Below are 15,857 nucleotides of genomic sequence, written 5' to 3' on the forward strand. Positions count from 1 at the left end.
TTTGCATTTGGGGCAAATGCAGTTGTTGAGTAGGGTTGAGGGAATGCACAATTCATCATTTATTTCTGTACTGAATTGTTTTAAAACCAGAGTGGCACTTCTCTGCTTCACCATTGGGGGGACCATTTTGCAGGTAGCTGTGTGGTATCTCCCTGCCAGTTTTCCAGGCTAGGTGTGAGAGTGAGCAGGTGTCACGGTGATCTGGAGGGAGGTGGTATCTGCTAGGTGAAAGGTTATTAAATATGCATATTTAAAGGCCTCAGTACTGCATCAGCCATTACTTTGACAGGTTGTCCAATTTCGACACCTACCACATGTCAATGCTCTGAGCTAATTGCTGAAATGTATTAATTCCCCGCCCCCGATGACTTAGTGGGCTAAATGTAGTATGCAGTGAGATGCTGCGTCAAGACCAGGAGGTACCCAGGTTTGATTCTTAGCACAGTCAGCTGAACTGCAGCCAGTTTTATTGCTGCAGTTGACCTCGGGGGCAAAGGTGCACCAGGTTGCTTTCTAGTGATTTGCCACTAGAAAACACATTTGTAAATATTGGCAGAGTGTGCAACTGAGTTGCTCGCTATGGTTAAATAGCATGCATACAGTTCCTGTGTAGGCTTACAAATGAAGAGCAGCCAGTTGGCAACTGTGCAACTAACTGTACCCCAGTATTAAAAATTGGTGAAAAAGCTCCTGCCCAGCTTACTGTAACATCAGTGCTTGTTCATTGATGCAGGCAAGCAATTGTCGCAGTGTAGCATCTTCTGATTTCTTAAAAGTACAGATTTCTACAGTACTATATCTGGCCTGAATATGACTAAAGGGACAGTGTGTAAGATGCTTCACTCTCTATAATCTCACCTGAGTTAGGAGTGCTGGATGAGAAAGTGGGGAAATTTTACTCCAAGCCTTGCTGAATCTAACATGGGAATGTTTGATTCTGGCATTGTGTCTGAAATTCAAAGTACTCCTCTCAGCACAAACCTTGCTGAGTGCAGAAATCCAAAAAAAAAATGATGCTGCTAAAGTTTAATTTGCGACTTATTTTTGATTTTTGTCAATTATTTCTGGTTATTGTTGCAAGAGATTTCAGAAATACACAGTCTGCCTTTAAATCTGCCTCCTCTTGTCCTCCACCCCTCCCCTCCCCTACCCCCAATGTCTAGTACGGGGTAAAAATCCTAACATTTTAAACTTAGTAACTATGTCTTTTTAGGGTCGAAGAACAGGCATGTGCTCACCTCACGAGCATCAGGTTGCTCAAGGGCCGTACAGCATCTACAGGCAGGCTGCTTCCCCCAGCGTGCACCAGGTTTGTAGGGTTAGTGATAGGTTATGGTAGATGACTATTTTCAAATTACAAAAGTGCCTTGGATTTAAAGTTAAAACTGGCCTTTCCACATCTAATTTTTGAGATGCTGACATGAGGGGACCATGGTCCATAGTCCTGGACATAATGATTTGACAGAAAATGAGAGGGACGATGTGAAGTATCTGGAAAACCCAACAAAACGCATGGAAACACTGAGGAAAATGAATGCTTTTGAGAGATGGGGGTTGTCTGACTCTGATAATCTGGAACGTGCACTGTGCCTTAGCTCATGGATTTTTAAAAAATCATTGGGTGTATCTTTTTGAGGTTGGAATCTCTTGTAGGGATCTGATTCCTTACTATGCGGCAGCCTTGTGATATAGCACACAGTATCTTAGAGAGGCTCCTTTTCTGCAGTCAGTGAGGGTTGCAACTTTGGACAGGCTCATAGGGCAGTCTAATGCCATAAATCCTGGGGAAAGTATACTACCAATTAGGTCATCAATCAGCAGATGAGTAAAGATCAGTAAATTTTAAATATTTTCATCTTTCTCCTCTCTTCTTCTTTCCTTCCCTCCATCCATTTCCCCTTACCATCTTGTTCGTTCATTCATTCCTTCACTTTTCCTTTTTAATTTTTTTTGTTTAGACACATGCTGTACAACATTTTCCTCCTCCCATGAACGGAGTGGCTTGGGTCAGTAATATCTTCGCAGGTGCAGCTCTGTATGTTGCTCTGGATGCCAGGTTCTGATTACTGGTCCCTGTTTTTAATCTGCCCAGTACTGTCTGGACCTGTATTAGAAGTTGCCTGGTGCAGCTTCCTCTCTGTTCTGATGTCAGGTCAATGCTTCTACTGTGATGCCAACTTCCATTTGTTGGCCAGCATTTTCTGTTTCTGTTTTTTTATGGCTTTTCTTTGTTGCTGTCTTTTTTGTCCTTTTGAAGTCTTGTGACTAAAGCTGTCTGCCTCGGTGCCTTCTGCTGTTCCCCTCTGTTGATGGAGTAAACAGAATACTCCACTGTATTATCAAGACTGCTTGAATCCATCCATATTAAGCCTGGTGTTTTAATACATGCAATCTGTGCGCGGGAGCCATGTACTCAGACTTGCTTGCTGTATGTGTGAGCCCGCAGTTGTGCTACACAGGTTAGCCTTTGATCTGACTGGCACTTCTGGACATCCCTGAAATGGTAATTCTAATGGGAGATCTGTTTCTTTCACACAAGCAGGCTGCAGTTCCCCAGGACAAAGCCAACCCTGCCCTGGCTAATCAAAAGGCTCCAGTGGGCGAAGACGAAGACGAGGCCTGGCGTCAACGGCGCAAGCAGTCCTCCACCGAGATCTCTGCCGCTGTGGAGCGGGCGCGGAAGCGGCGTGAAGAGGAGGAGCGCCGCATGCAGGAGGAGCGGCGGGCTGCCTGCGCAGAGAAGCTGAAGCGCCTCGATGAGAAGTTTGGAGCCTCTGAGAAACGCCAGAAGTCCGAGCAGGAAAAGGAAGAGGCATCAGAGGAAAAAGAGAATGAAGAGCCTGCGGGCTCCAATAAACGTCAGCGAACGGCCAGCAGCAGCAGCTTTGAAATGACACAAGGTATTTAATTTTTTTTTAAATTGCCTGTCCATGGATATACGAGCATTCTTTTTCTTCTCCCCTCTCTGGTCCCAACATTGTTCTCCAATTGATTATGCAAGTGACCCTCTGCTCTTGATGTGCTGTCATGATGTGTGTGAGTTGCGAGTTGTTCGTGGCCTTTTATTTATCCCTTCCCTCCCTCCAGAGGAAGGCAGCTGTGCCTGACAACCTTGCAGGAATGGAGAATCTGCTGTGTTTTGCTATTGAAACAAAGTGTGTATTTAACATCAAACTTGGCAGCCCTCCACCATTGTGTAGGCTCCCTGCTGTCCTGTTGGACTGCAAGTACTTTGTGTGAACAAGAGTACACAGTCGTGATCTGTTTTGGGGCATTTGTTGGGAATTTGTCTCCCATTTTGCAGACTACTCTGATCCATACAGTAGCTGCCTGCCCCAAGTGTGGGACCTGCCTAAATGTTCTAGAAGGACCAGAGTGGAAGAGGTTGGCTGTAATATAATTTTATTTTTTTTGCCTTTTGCTTTCCAGTTGAGCCCCCACCTCCGCCTGAAAAGGAAGCTATTGAAGTGAAAGAGGAGGCAGGGGTGGTGAGAGTTGAGTCCAAGGTAGAAGCAGTGGTACAGGGGAGACAACCTCAACCTTCCCAGGGCTACTCAAAGTACCAGAAGTCATTGCCACCCAGGTTTCAAAGACAGCAGCAGGTAAGCTTTCTGTGATCTAGCCATCGCAAGCAAACTCTTCCATCCTGGGGTTAAGGCAGTGTGCAACTGATTTTCACAGCAGTGTGGTTGCCAGTATTGGACCCATGCAGGGTTAGTTCATGACTACTATGTGGCTGCATATAGTGATACCACTAATCCCAGCCAGAATGGAGATGATTGGGTAATTTTCCCCATCAATCATGCTGTAGGTGACTGGAATTGATCTTGTGCACATAATTTATATGGAGCTATCAATAGTTCAAGATATTAAGGGAAACTGATAGGATAGATCGAGAGAAACTATTTCTGCTGGTTGGGAGTCTAGGGCGAGGCGCATAATGTAAAAACTAGGAGTGAGATTAGAAAACATTTCAACATGCAAAGGCTGGTGGAAGTTTGTAACTTTCTGAAAACAGCAGTTGATGCTGTTAATTTTAAATCTGAGTTCAATAGGTTTTTGTTGACTAAAGGGTATGGGAGTGGCAGGTATATGGCGTTAGATCACAGGACAGCCACGAGTTAATTGAATGGTGGAACAGGCTCGAGGGGCTAAATGGAATATTCCTGAGTTCAGATGGCTGCATTTTGCTGGACTAATCATCCTGCTTGTATTGGGAGACATTGCTGCAGTTGTGGTCATGGGTTCTATTTGCTGTAGTTTGTAGAAACCTTACAAATGAGCTCTGTGAACTGTGCTGTGAAATATTGTTGAGCTGTAACGCTCAGCTCAACCTCCAACTCTAACAGCGGTGTCAGTAGAAGCTTTGGGCTTTTATATATACAAGGTGATGATTCAGTTGGGGAAGAGTTCCGATACTTGCTGTGCAGCTGTCCTGTGGCTAGTGCCTGCAGCTACAGTGACAGTCGACATACTAAGACTAGTTGGAAGAAAAATGTGATTAGTCGTTTGGTAGTACAGAACTTGAGTATTGCTGAAAATAGTCATTCTGTCGAAGCTTTTCGTCTTATACTCATCAGGACAATTCGCAAGAATACCAATGTAAGGGAAACAACAAATTTATACTGAATGAGAAGAGAGTGCTGATTGATTGACAAGTGGACTCTGGTCGTGGCGTTGCCATGGAGAATGCACCAGTTTATGGTGACTGACAGTTAACTGACCAGCTTTGTTTGAGATTTAAAACAGGTAGCTTGACTCTGGTCTAGACATTGCCCGGAGGAATGAACCAGCGAATGGCTGTCACTTATTTTGTTTAGCTGAAACAGACGCAATTTATGTACATGTTCTTTCTGTCTGCAAAGAACAGGGCCCTGTGTATTAAATATATGTAGCTCCCAGTATGTGGAAATGTGTCTCACTGCGAGCCTGACTGACTATCTTCAATTTGTTGTCAGTGTAATTCTTAGCACACTGGTTTATTTAGCAAATTTTGTCCAATCGCAGAATCACATCTAATGTTGGACACTGTGATTTGAGTTTTGCAAGCACGGGCTGGTTGGGTACAACCTGTACCTTGCCTGTTGCAAACAACAGAAGGGACATGTTTGATACGATCTGCCAGTCTTTGGGATGTACAGCCTATATACCTAGCATCATACTGGCATTAAAGTTCATATGTCACATTATTCATTTGTGTGATAGGCACAACGTCTTTTTGGCTTGACAGCAACATCCTGTTAGTGGCAAGCACTGCTTGTGTTGCTACTGCATAGTAGCTGCGTGAAACAACTAGCTTTACCTGTTGCTTAAATTTTTGGGATATCTTCTAGGGTAAGCTGAGGTCGACTGGACACCTTTCGGGACCAAATATGGCAGGCTTGGACCCATTTGTAACTTTGTGCGATGTACAGCGAGAAATGATCTGATCAGGGTAGCCATTGTCCTGCCGGATGCCTTTGATTCGCCCTATTTCAGCATCACGCTTGCACGGTGAGCAATAGCTCGGGCTCTATTTACAAGGTTGCCGATAAGGCCAATCTTATAGCGCGTGGAACTGTAAGAATCCTAACGTGTGTATTAACCAGTGAAGGTGGGCTTACAGTAGACTGTGGTTGAGAACCACTTAGCAGATTTCTCTACTAGCATGTCAGGGAAAGGGAGCTTATTTGACTGCTCCGTTTCAAAGGTGAATTTAAGAGCAGGATGGAGCCCATTAAGACCTGTAAGGAAATTATTACATGCAGCTGTGGATTCAAATATAGCCAACGAATCATCTACATATCAGAAATATGCAAGAGTTAGGAGGTTGGGTTGTCATTCCCTCAAACACATTTTTTATGGAACCCAACAAAAATGTTTGCGAGAGCTAGGGGAATCCCATGGCAACACCATCTATTTGGGCGTACATGGTGTCGTTAAAACTGAGCTGAACTGCGTGAGTTGCCGAGTTCATAAGTTCAGTAAATACTGATTCATGCAATGGTGGCTGGTCTAGATTGCCATGATATACTGCTGCAGTGTAAATATCTATGGCTTCCTTAATGGTACATTGGTGAATAGGCTAGCAATGTCAGATGAGTACATGGCCACAGCATTGCTATCGGTATGCAAGTCCTGTATGATCTTCGCAAATGTGAAGGAATCCTTCACTGTGTATGTGGAGAACTTGCTCAAAATTCACCCAACCATTTGGCCAATTCATGTTGTGCAGAACTGGCATAGATAAGGTTGGGCATGAAGGGACATCACTTTTGTGTGTCTTGGGCAGCCCATACATAAGCGGATGCAGCGAGCTGCGAGGACAAATCCTGTCCTATATACCACCCAGCAACTCCTTGCTCTTGCACAAGTCCAGCAAGCATTCTTTTTTTAGCTTAGCTTTATTTCATATATGTAGATGATACGTTTGCTACGTTTGAATCTGCAGCTGCATGTAATAATTTCCTTACACATCTTAATGGGCTCCATCCTGCGCTCAAATTTATTCACCTTTTGAAATGGACCAGTCAGATGAGCTCCCTTTCCTTGGTGTACTGCTAGGGGGGTTCTCGACCATGGTCGACCACAAACCTACTTTCACTGGTCAGTACCCACGTTGGGATTCTTAACAGTTCCATGCGCTATAAGATTGGCCTTATCAGCAACCTCGTAAATAGGGCCCGAGCCATTTGCTCACCGTGCAAACTTGATGCTGAAATAGGGCAGATCGAAGATATCCTGCGTGACAATGGCTACCCTGATCAGATCATTTTCTCACTGTATATCGCACAAACTCTGGAAGGGTAATGTATCCCGAAAGTTTGAGCAACAGGTGAAGCTAGCTGTTACATGCTGCTACTATGCAGTAGCAACACGTGGTGTTTGTCACTAACAGGATGCTGCTGTCAAGCCAAAAAGACATTCTGCCTATCACACAAATGAGTATTGTGATGTATGAATTTCAGTGCCTGTGTGATGATAGGTATATAGGCCATACGTCCCAAAGACTGGCAGATCTTATCAAACAACATGTCCCTTTTGCTGTTCGCAATGGGTAGGGGACAGGCCGTACCCAACCAGTCCATGCTTGCAAAACTCAAAACAGTGTCCAACATTAGATGTGATTCCTTGATTGGACAACATTTGCTAAACAATCCTCGGTATGATCATAATTACGCTGATGACCAATTTAAGATGGTCAGTCAGGTTCACAGTGTGGCGCATTTGCATGTACTGAAAGCTACATATATTAATACACAGGGCCTTGTTCTTTGCAGATAAAGAACATGTACACACATGGCGTCTGTTTCAGCTCAACAAAATAAGTCACAGCTATTTGCTGATTCATTCCTCAGAGCAATGCCGTGACCAATCAGAGTCAAGCTGCCTGGTTTAAATTTCAAACGAAGCTTGGCAGTTAACTCCGTCACCATAAACTGGTGCATTCTGCACAGCAACACCTCTTTCAATCAGAGTCCACATGCCAGCCAGTCAGCACTCACCTCTCATTCACTCTAAATTTGTTGTTTCCCTTACGTTAGTATTCTTGCAATTTGTCCTGGAGTGCAAGACAAAAAGCTTCGACAGCATGTCTCTATTTTCAGCAATAATCAAAAATGTGATTAGAAAGTAAGTCTGGGGGACAGCATGTGCACATGCTGTGCAAGATCTTTAACCAGTTCTTGATGTCATGACCAATTTGCCAATCCAGAGACGTCTGCTGAAATGTGCAAGTACAGTGATCAAGTGAGAACAGCATCAGGCTCGGCTGTGATGCCATCTGCAGTCAACTATCCTACCAACTCTCAATGCAAATGGATGCTTGAAGGATGGTGTGTTGAACCAAGTGGCAGGGGTTTTCTCACCAGCCATGAAACTGCCGATGCTGGAAATCTGAAAGAAAGAACAGAAAATGTTGGAAATACGCAGCATTTGTGGAGGGAGGAAAGCAGTTTATGTTTCAGGTCAATAACCTTTTACCAGAAGCACAAAACCATAATCCTGCAGGCTCCTTTTTTTAAAGTAAGGAGAGAAAAAAGTTGGATGGTACAAAGTTTTGAAGACTTAAGTTATGCGTTACCTGTATCACCGCAGCACTATTTGTGACTTGTGTTTTATTTTTAAAATTCAGGAGCAGCTTCTTAAACAGCAGCAGCAGTGGCAGCAGCAGCACCATCAGCAGCAACAGCATCAGTCTTCCCAGCAGGCCCCTCCGCAGCAGCCACCACAGCCTCTTGCCATGGCCCCATCGGCACCCATGCACCCACAGCAGCAGAAGCCCATGTACCCGGGTTCCATTGGCCGTCCACCGCCGCCTCCTATGCCCCCAATGGGCTACGACCCGCGTTGGATGATGATGCCTCCTTACATGGATCCCCGCATGCTGCAAGGCAGGCCCCCTATTGACTACTTCCCACCGGGCGTCCATCCTTCGGGTAAGTGGGCAACTCCCAAAAAAAAAATCACTTCCCCTCCCAACTTTTTTTAAAATGCTGGGATCCGACAGTAGGTTGCACTCGGAGTGGAGAAACTTGGAGTTTGCCATTGGATGCTGAACTGAGCAACATCATTTACTCCCATCAATCACATGTCTGTTGAGAAACATCTTGTGCGGAAGTGATTCTGCAGTTGGTGGTGGCTGCTGGTTATTCCGAATTCGACTAATGTGCAATTTCCAAAAGGTGCAAGCATGACTATACATTTCTAGCTGCGGCCATTCCTCCATATCCTTGGGATGAAGTGGGTGGCAAAGTTTGTTTCAGACTCGTGCAAACCTTATTGGTCCCTAGTCGTCACATTATAACCCCTTTTGTTAGTCTTGCATTGGCTAGCAATGATGCTTTGCTTTCAGCAGCAAAATATGAAATTACCTCACAGACCCTATAGTATGGAAATGGTGACTGCAAGTAAAAGCTGCCTTTTACTTGGGATTTGTTCCTCTTAGGCCAGCAAAAGTAATTTGTTTGGCTGTCATGCAGTTGAAACTACATGTGAAGCAAATTCTCAATAAAACCTGCCCCTCCTTAACAAAGAAACAGAAAGATTTACAGCACAGAAGGAGGCCATTTGGCCCATCATGTTGGTGCTGGCTGAAAAAGAGCTATCTGGTCTCATCCCACCTTCCAGGTCTTGGACCGTAGCCCTGTAGCTTACAGCACCTCAAGTGCATATCCAAGTTTTTTTTTTAAAATGGGCCAGGGTTTCTTCATCGACCCTTTCAGGCAGTAAGTTCTAGACCCCCACCACTCTGGATGCAGAAAAAAATGACTCAATTCATTTCTAATCTTTCTAACAATAACGTGAAATGTATGCTCCCTGGTTAATCTCTGCTAAGATGAATAGGTCCTTCCTATCCATTCTATGTAGGCCCCCTCATAATTTTATATACCTCCATTAAATCTTCTCTCGGTTTCAAAAGAAGAATCTTTGTATATGTCCTGCACGCGGACTCCTGAACTGTGACTGCTGAACTGACAGAGTTCAAAATTCCCTCTATCAGAGTGTTTTCGAAGCCACCAGGTTCTTCCAAGTTGATGCTGGAAGAAAATGATGCATCAGTAAACACTTGGCCAAATTGGAGCCAATGGGAAGTGCTGTAGTCTGACTCGATGCCTGTTTGTGTGCAGAGGAACAGCGTAGCTATGCGAGTTCCCTGCGAAATTGTCAGAACTGCTATCAAGTAGTAAAAGGAGGAACTTGGAGGAAAAAGTCTTTTGATGGTTTCAGTTTATTGGTCCCTGTAGCACTGAAAACTGGCCTTTTCGTTGTGCCAGATTTATATTCAGATCATGATGGTCCTTATTTTTTAAACAAGCTTTTTTGATCCCTTGTGTAATTATCATCCTGTTCGAGCAGCTACAAGTACAAGAGCAAGATGGACTGCGTTTAGATTAATGTTTCTTCTTTTTAGGTTTAATGGCTCGTGAGCGTTCAGACAGTGGTGGTTCTGGATCTGAACCCTTTGACCGACACCCCACAAGGGGTACACCTCCTATTGACCCCAAGTTGGCTTGGGCTGGCGATGTGTTCCCGTCGGCAGAGATGCGACCTCTGGCTTCGCCTATAAGACCACACGAGGAAGATGACAAAGGCTTGAGGTCTGTTCAGCTGTGGAGTTTTTTTTTAAGTAGTACATGGCAGTGGGCAAGTGCGCTATATGTGTGAAATAGAGCCGTACAAACCTGAAGGTCCCTGGTCTGTAATAAGTTTGCTGATCTGCATTGGGCCTCTGCACTTCAATTCAGCATGTCTAGGCTATGGTAGGCGACAGGGGGGCAAAAGAATAATTGATGGTCCCCGCTCCTGATCATTAACTAATCATTTCACCATTGGCAGCCGTGCTTTCAGCTGCCTGGGCCCTAAGCTCTGGAATTCCCTCCTCAAGTCTCTGCCTTTTAAGATGCTACCTAAAACCTACCTTGTTGACCAAGCCTTTGGTCATCTGCCTTAATATTGTCTTTATAATGTTCGGTGTCGAATTTTGTTTGATATTGGCTCCGGAGAAGCACCTTGGGGCGTTATACTATGATAAAGGTGCCATATAAATGCAAGTTTTTGGTGTCAACTTTTGTGGTCAAGAATTTCAGAAGAATTAATTACTTTGAGGCACTGGAGGGCGTCTGACACCCGTAGAATTGCACACCAGCAGGAGTGCGGATCTTCAGAAAGGCTTTGAAAATCAGGGGGCGGGTTGGTGTATTTTCAAGGATGACTTGTTTTGAGAGAAGCTGCCCACACGCATTAACTGTCTTGATTATATTACAGCTACTTCACTTCGCCATGCATTAACCTGAAAGGGAGTTCACTACTTCAGAGCACCGAAATGCAGTTATTTGCGTTCTTGTAAGCTGTAGATAAGTTGGTTTGCTGCTGCAAGTAACGCATTCAAGTTATAGCCATACAATGCATCCTGGCCAAAAATTACTTAAAACCACTAATCGTGCCATCCTAAATGAGATATTGTGCTCATTTGTGAAATGATTTTGGTATTTCAGGGGAGGCCTTTTCCAGTTAGAACCCTAGAAGTTTGCAGCCTGTAGAGGAAGCCATTTGACTTGTGTCTGGGTCATCTTAGCCAAGACTAATCCTGCTACTTATTATGTTCTCCTCACACCCCTGCATTTTCTTCTGCTTCAAATATTCATCACCTTCAAAGATGTCATGGTCCTTGCCCCAACCACTCCCTGTAATTTTCTTTTTATGTTTCAGCAACACTCCCGAGTAAAGAAATTTCTGCTAACCTTGATCTCTAAAATGGCTGTTATAAAATTGCTGACCCTCATCACTGACTGTGGCAATAGTCTTTCCCTGGTCAGCTTATCAAAATCCTTAATAACTTTAAAACTTTCATTAGATATCTTTTTCTTTCTCTGCTGCAGTGGAAACCGCCACAGTATCTTCTGTTTTATTTTAAATGCATTGGCTCTGGTGAAATATTGGGTCTGGAAATGTCATATGGACATTGAGTTCTGTGTTCACATTTCAAATGTACTTTCTAGATTGTAATGCTAACTATGACAATTGAAATTCCTTATTCACAGTAACCTTATGCATATGTAGAGTTTTAAGGCGTCTTGCTTACCCCGTTAATCTAGTTCAGATAGCTAGGTGGTGAAGTATAGAACTGGATCTTACACTTATGAGCTTCTATTTACAGAAACACGCATGACAAACATGCACCTCCAGACCCAACAACTACAGTTTCAGTCTGTTATATTTAAGGGCACAAGTTAATCCCCAGTTACTAGCCACCACCTGAATATGATTAAACACGCTATTGATATGCAGTTAATAGCCCTGACTAGGACTCAGTTACTGTATCCTGAAGACCAAATTAGGGCCTGAGTCAGCAGATCCCAGCCAAGACTGGGCGTACTGAAATTAGATGGGGGACAAATGAGCCAGGGTGTTGGTTCCTGTTGGAAATTGTGCATACGTGATCCTTCAAAAGATAAGACTGGGGATTGGCTGTGATGGCCAGTGCACCCACAAGCTCCATTTGCAAATTACGCGCATACTACCAGCACTTACTGTTTAATGTCACCTGAAGCATGTTCATTTGGGTGGATAAGGTTGTTAGCAGCTGTTGAAGAGTCAGCATGTTGAGTGGAGGCAAGTGAGGAAATAGGTATGTTTGAGTATAGTACCAATGGTGATCGCTTAATCAGCCATAATTAAAGATTGTGATGGGTTATTTGGCATTTTATGCAATATAACGGTGACAATATCTGTTTCTCATTGGTTATTATTTTTTACACACAGAAGTGAAACCCCACCAGTCCGACACAGAGACACTGGACCACCTCAGTCCTTCGTGACTGGCCTCCAGCAGGTTTCAGAAAGTGGGCCTCGACACATTCCCCAGATGCAGCGTTTTCCGTTGGTGGAACGCCTGGATGAGCAGAGGCAGACCCCCTGGCAGAATTCGCTGCCCAGTGTTCAGGCAGAACTGGAAAGGGATAGGCGGGTGGAGATGTCTTCACAGCTTCAGCATTCGCATTCGCAGCGTAAGGCAGAGCAGGAGTCGATGCCTTTACGCAGGGAAACTGCTCAACTGCAGCATGAAGACAAAAAGGTAGAACCACTGGTAATGCATGCATCTCGAGAATCTGGCCAACTTTCCAACAGTGTGAAGAAGGCAGGGCCCCACATTCAAGCTCCAGACATCTTACAGCACAAGGAAGACCACTCCACCAAAGAGAACAAGCAGGATGAGAGCAGGAAAGGAGACAAACCCAGCCGTCAGGACATGCACAGACCTCAGCGGAAGGAATCCAAGACTGAAACCCGTTGGGGTCCGCGGCCAGGCAGTAAAAACCGCGATGATATGGGAGACAAACCTGCTCGGAGAGCCGGCCCCATCAAAAAGCCAGTACTCAAGGACATGAAGAGAGAAGAGAGTGAGCAGGAAATGGAGAAGGGCAAGCCTGCATCAGGTGATAAAACTAGTATCAAGGGGAAGGACAAGCTACAGGAATCCAAATTTGAGGCTGACATTTCGAAACAGGATTCTTCATGTTCGAAAGTGAGCCAGCCTGGCTCTTCTATGTCTGCCTCCAATAAGTCTTTGCAAGGTCCTCCTGTTACAAACATGCAGGATGATCGAGGGAAGGCAAAGCCTTCTGGAAAGGATCAAAGGCCTGAGAAAATGAAACCCTCCAGACCACCTCCAAAGGACTTCAACAGCGGCCCTCCACCCCCTCGGCGGAATAGAGACCGGGATCATTCGTTTGACCGCAGCTATTCTGGGCGAGGCCGGGGCAGAGGACGTGGTGAGTTCTTCTCACGGGGAAGAGGCTACCGGGGTGCCTACGGTGGTCGAGGCAGAGGCGGCAGGGGCCGCAGCAGAGAGTTCCGAGGCTACAGGGAGCCCATGTACAGAATGGACGAAGGCGGCCCTAAAGGCTCGTTTAGGCCAAGGAACACCAGTGAGACGCGCAGTGAGGGTTCAGAGTATGAAGAGATTCCCAAGCGCCGTCGCCAGAGGGGCTCTGAGACTGGTAGCGAGACTCACGAGAGTGCCAGTGACGTGGCTCACTCAGATAAAGAAGTCTCCTCCAGCTCCAAAGATCAGTCTAAAGAGTTCAGAAATTCGGATCAAGGCCGGGTGGACAAGAAGAACCGATCCGAACCCCCAAAGTTTGGAGATAAAATGCCTCCCCGGTTAAGTGATTCTTCTCGCGGCAGGATCTTCACCCCACGTGGTGTTCCCTCGAGACGAGGTCGCGGAGGAATGCCCCGTGGTGGTGGCCGCCCTCAGCAAGGTGGCTGGGGGCCTCCTTCAAAGATGCCACCGCCCAAGAAGCAACCCTCGAAAGAACAGTTGAAAGCCCCAGAAAGCAGGCCCCCTGCCATTCCACCAGGCAAAGAAAATGAGAAGAGCCTATCTGACAAGCCAGCGCCACCAGTTGATGAACCCATCATGCCCGAGGGGCAGCCTCACCGGCCAGAGAGGCCTATTGATAAGCCGCCAAGGAGGCGACGTCATGGACGCTCCCAGCAGCAGGACAAGCCGCCACGGTTCCGCCGCCTGAAGCAAGAGCGGGAAGTGGCCGCCAGAATGAACGGAGAAAGGAACCTCTACCCAGCCGAAGCCTTACCACCTAACCCCCCTCCGAACCCGCAAACTGAGGAAATCAAAGAAGTCGTGCGCAACGCGGCTGGCACCAAATCCCCTGATCTGTCCAACCAAAACTCTGACCAGGCCAATGAAGAATGGGAGACAGCTTCCGAAAGCAGTGACTTCACAGAGAGGCGAGACAAGGATGGCATGTTCATGAAAAATGCCCCTGGCAGCATCAAGTCGATTGATCCCAACGCTGCCCAGAAGAAGGAGTCATCCAAGCGCAGCTTCTCCAGCCAGAGACCTGGAATGGACCGACAGAATCGGCGGTCGAACCCGGGGGACACCAGTGGCAAAGGCAACCGAAATAGTGCCGGGTCTGTCAGGAACGAGAAACGCAACTGGCCTTCTCCAAAGAATAGGAGGTGGGTGAATAGCAGTATAGGGATGGGAATAAGGGAATCGAGGGGTTGGGCAGAAAAATTAGATGAGGTAAAATATCAGTTATGATCTTATTGAATTGCGGAGCAGGCTCGAGGGGTGTTATTGCTTACATCTTAACCTGTGTGCTCTGAGGAATGGTCTTGGGTAAGGATGCCGTAATTGATCTTGGTTACCTGGGTTAGAGAGGAATTGAACAAATTTGCCCAGAGTCCTGCTGCTAACGTCTGTTCAGTGAGTCCTGTAGAAAACTCTGTATACGGACTTCAGGTAAGGGCAGGTTTGCATTGATCCCGATTGGTTTCTCCTTCCTCTCCACCGTGAGAGAATATTGCTGACAACTAGATAAACATTTGAAGAATATGACAATGCAGGACAGTGGGAATTGTTTTGGTTTTCTTTAGCGAAGAACTGGTATGAACATTTTGGGTTGAGTGTTTCCTTCTGTGCTGTAAGGTTGTGCAGTTGAGTGTCTAGGTTTACCTATAAAGAATGGGCACCTCAGTGCAGTGCTGGAGGTAGCTTATTGCCTGTGAAACCAGATCTCAGCATGAATCAGTTATTTCAAGAGTGGGGGAGGGGAGGAGATTAATATATCTTTACAACGCTTAACACTTGATCAGCTATGAGAATTTAAGGGGCTAAGTTTTCAATAAACATGTTGCAATGAGGGAATAAGGTTACACAGTAAAGAGTTTGCACTATCTACTTGGCAGGCCAGTGGAAGAACGGACAGCCCCCCTTCCTGCAGCTCTTCCTCAGAATGCAAGTGCAGTGTTCAGAGTGGACAGGATTATCCCCAGTGATTCTGCTGCCATCCAGAAAGCTATTGCGGAAGTCAACAGCCGGCACAAGGATCGCAAATTGGTGCCAGGCAAAACTAAGGAGAAAAGTGGCATGCTGACGCAGTTTGATCTGAACAATTATGCAGGTAAGTCCAGGAAAAAAGTTCTATAATTGGGTGTGTTGAGCAGATATATTACTGTTTTGAGTTTATTCTGAACATGCCAGCATTTGTTGCCCATCCCTAATTTCCCTTTGAAAAGTTGGTGGGGAGTCACCACCTTGAACTGCTGCAGTCCATGTAGTGTCGGTACACCCACAGTATTGTAAAGGAGGGAGTTCCTGGATTTTGACCCAGCATCGGTGAACAGTGAGATAGTTCCAAGTCAGGGTGGTGTGGGGCTTGGAGAGGAACTTGCAGTTGGTTGTTCCCATACGCTTGCTGTCCTTGTCCTCCTAGGTGATAAATGCTGCAGGTTTGCTGCTGTCGAAGGAGCCTTGGTGAGTTGCTGCAGTACATCTTGTAGATGTACTGGTTCAATGAGGTGTGCAGGAGGGCATGCCAGGAGCAGCACCAGGCATACCTCAA

At 45.8% G+C, this 15,857-nt stretch overlaps 1 protein-coding gene across 10 annotated transcripts in view; it reads left to right on the top strand.

Annotated features, from left to right (window-relative positions):
• Positions 1 to 15,857, top strand: part of LOC137346170 (protein PRRC2A-like) — a 186,222-nt gene that overhangs the window by 94,445 nt on the left and 75,920 nt on the right. For 6 of the 10 annotated variants that reach the window (XM_068009536.1, XM_068009544.1, XM_068009542.1 and 3 more), the window contains exons 12-18: positions 1,214 to 1,309; positions 2,540 to 2,900; positions 3,430 to 3,602; positions 8,114 to 8,417; positions 9,893 to 10,079; positions 12,244 to 14,469; positions 15,202 to 15,416. In XM_068009536.1, the coding sequence (XP_067865637.1) occupies positions 1,214 to 1,309; positions 2,540 to 2,900; positions 3,430 to 3,602; positions 8,114 to 8,417; positions 9,893 to 10,079; positions 12,244 to 14,469; positions 15,202 to 15,416 (3,562 nt within the window). The remainder of the gene's footprint in view (positions 1 to 1,213; positions 1,310 to 2,539; positions 2,901 to 3,429; positions 3,603 to 8,113; positions 8,418 to 9,892; positions 10,080 to 12,243; positions 14,470 to 15,201; positions 15,417 to 15,857) is intronic. The other 4 variants (XM_068009537.1, XM_068009545.1, XM_068009540.1 and 1 more) reach the window with 3 other exon arrangements.

The sequence above is a fragment of the Heterodontus francisci genome, chromosome 29 (genome assembly GCF_036365525.1).
Source record: "Heterodontus francisci isolate sHetFra1 chromosome 29, sHetFra1.hap1, whole genome shotgun sequence".
NCBI classification, from domain to species: Eukaryota; Metazoa; Chordata; class Chondrichthyes; order Heterodontiformes; family Heterodontidae; genus Heterodontus; species Heterodontus francisci.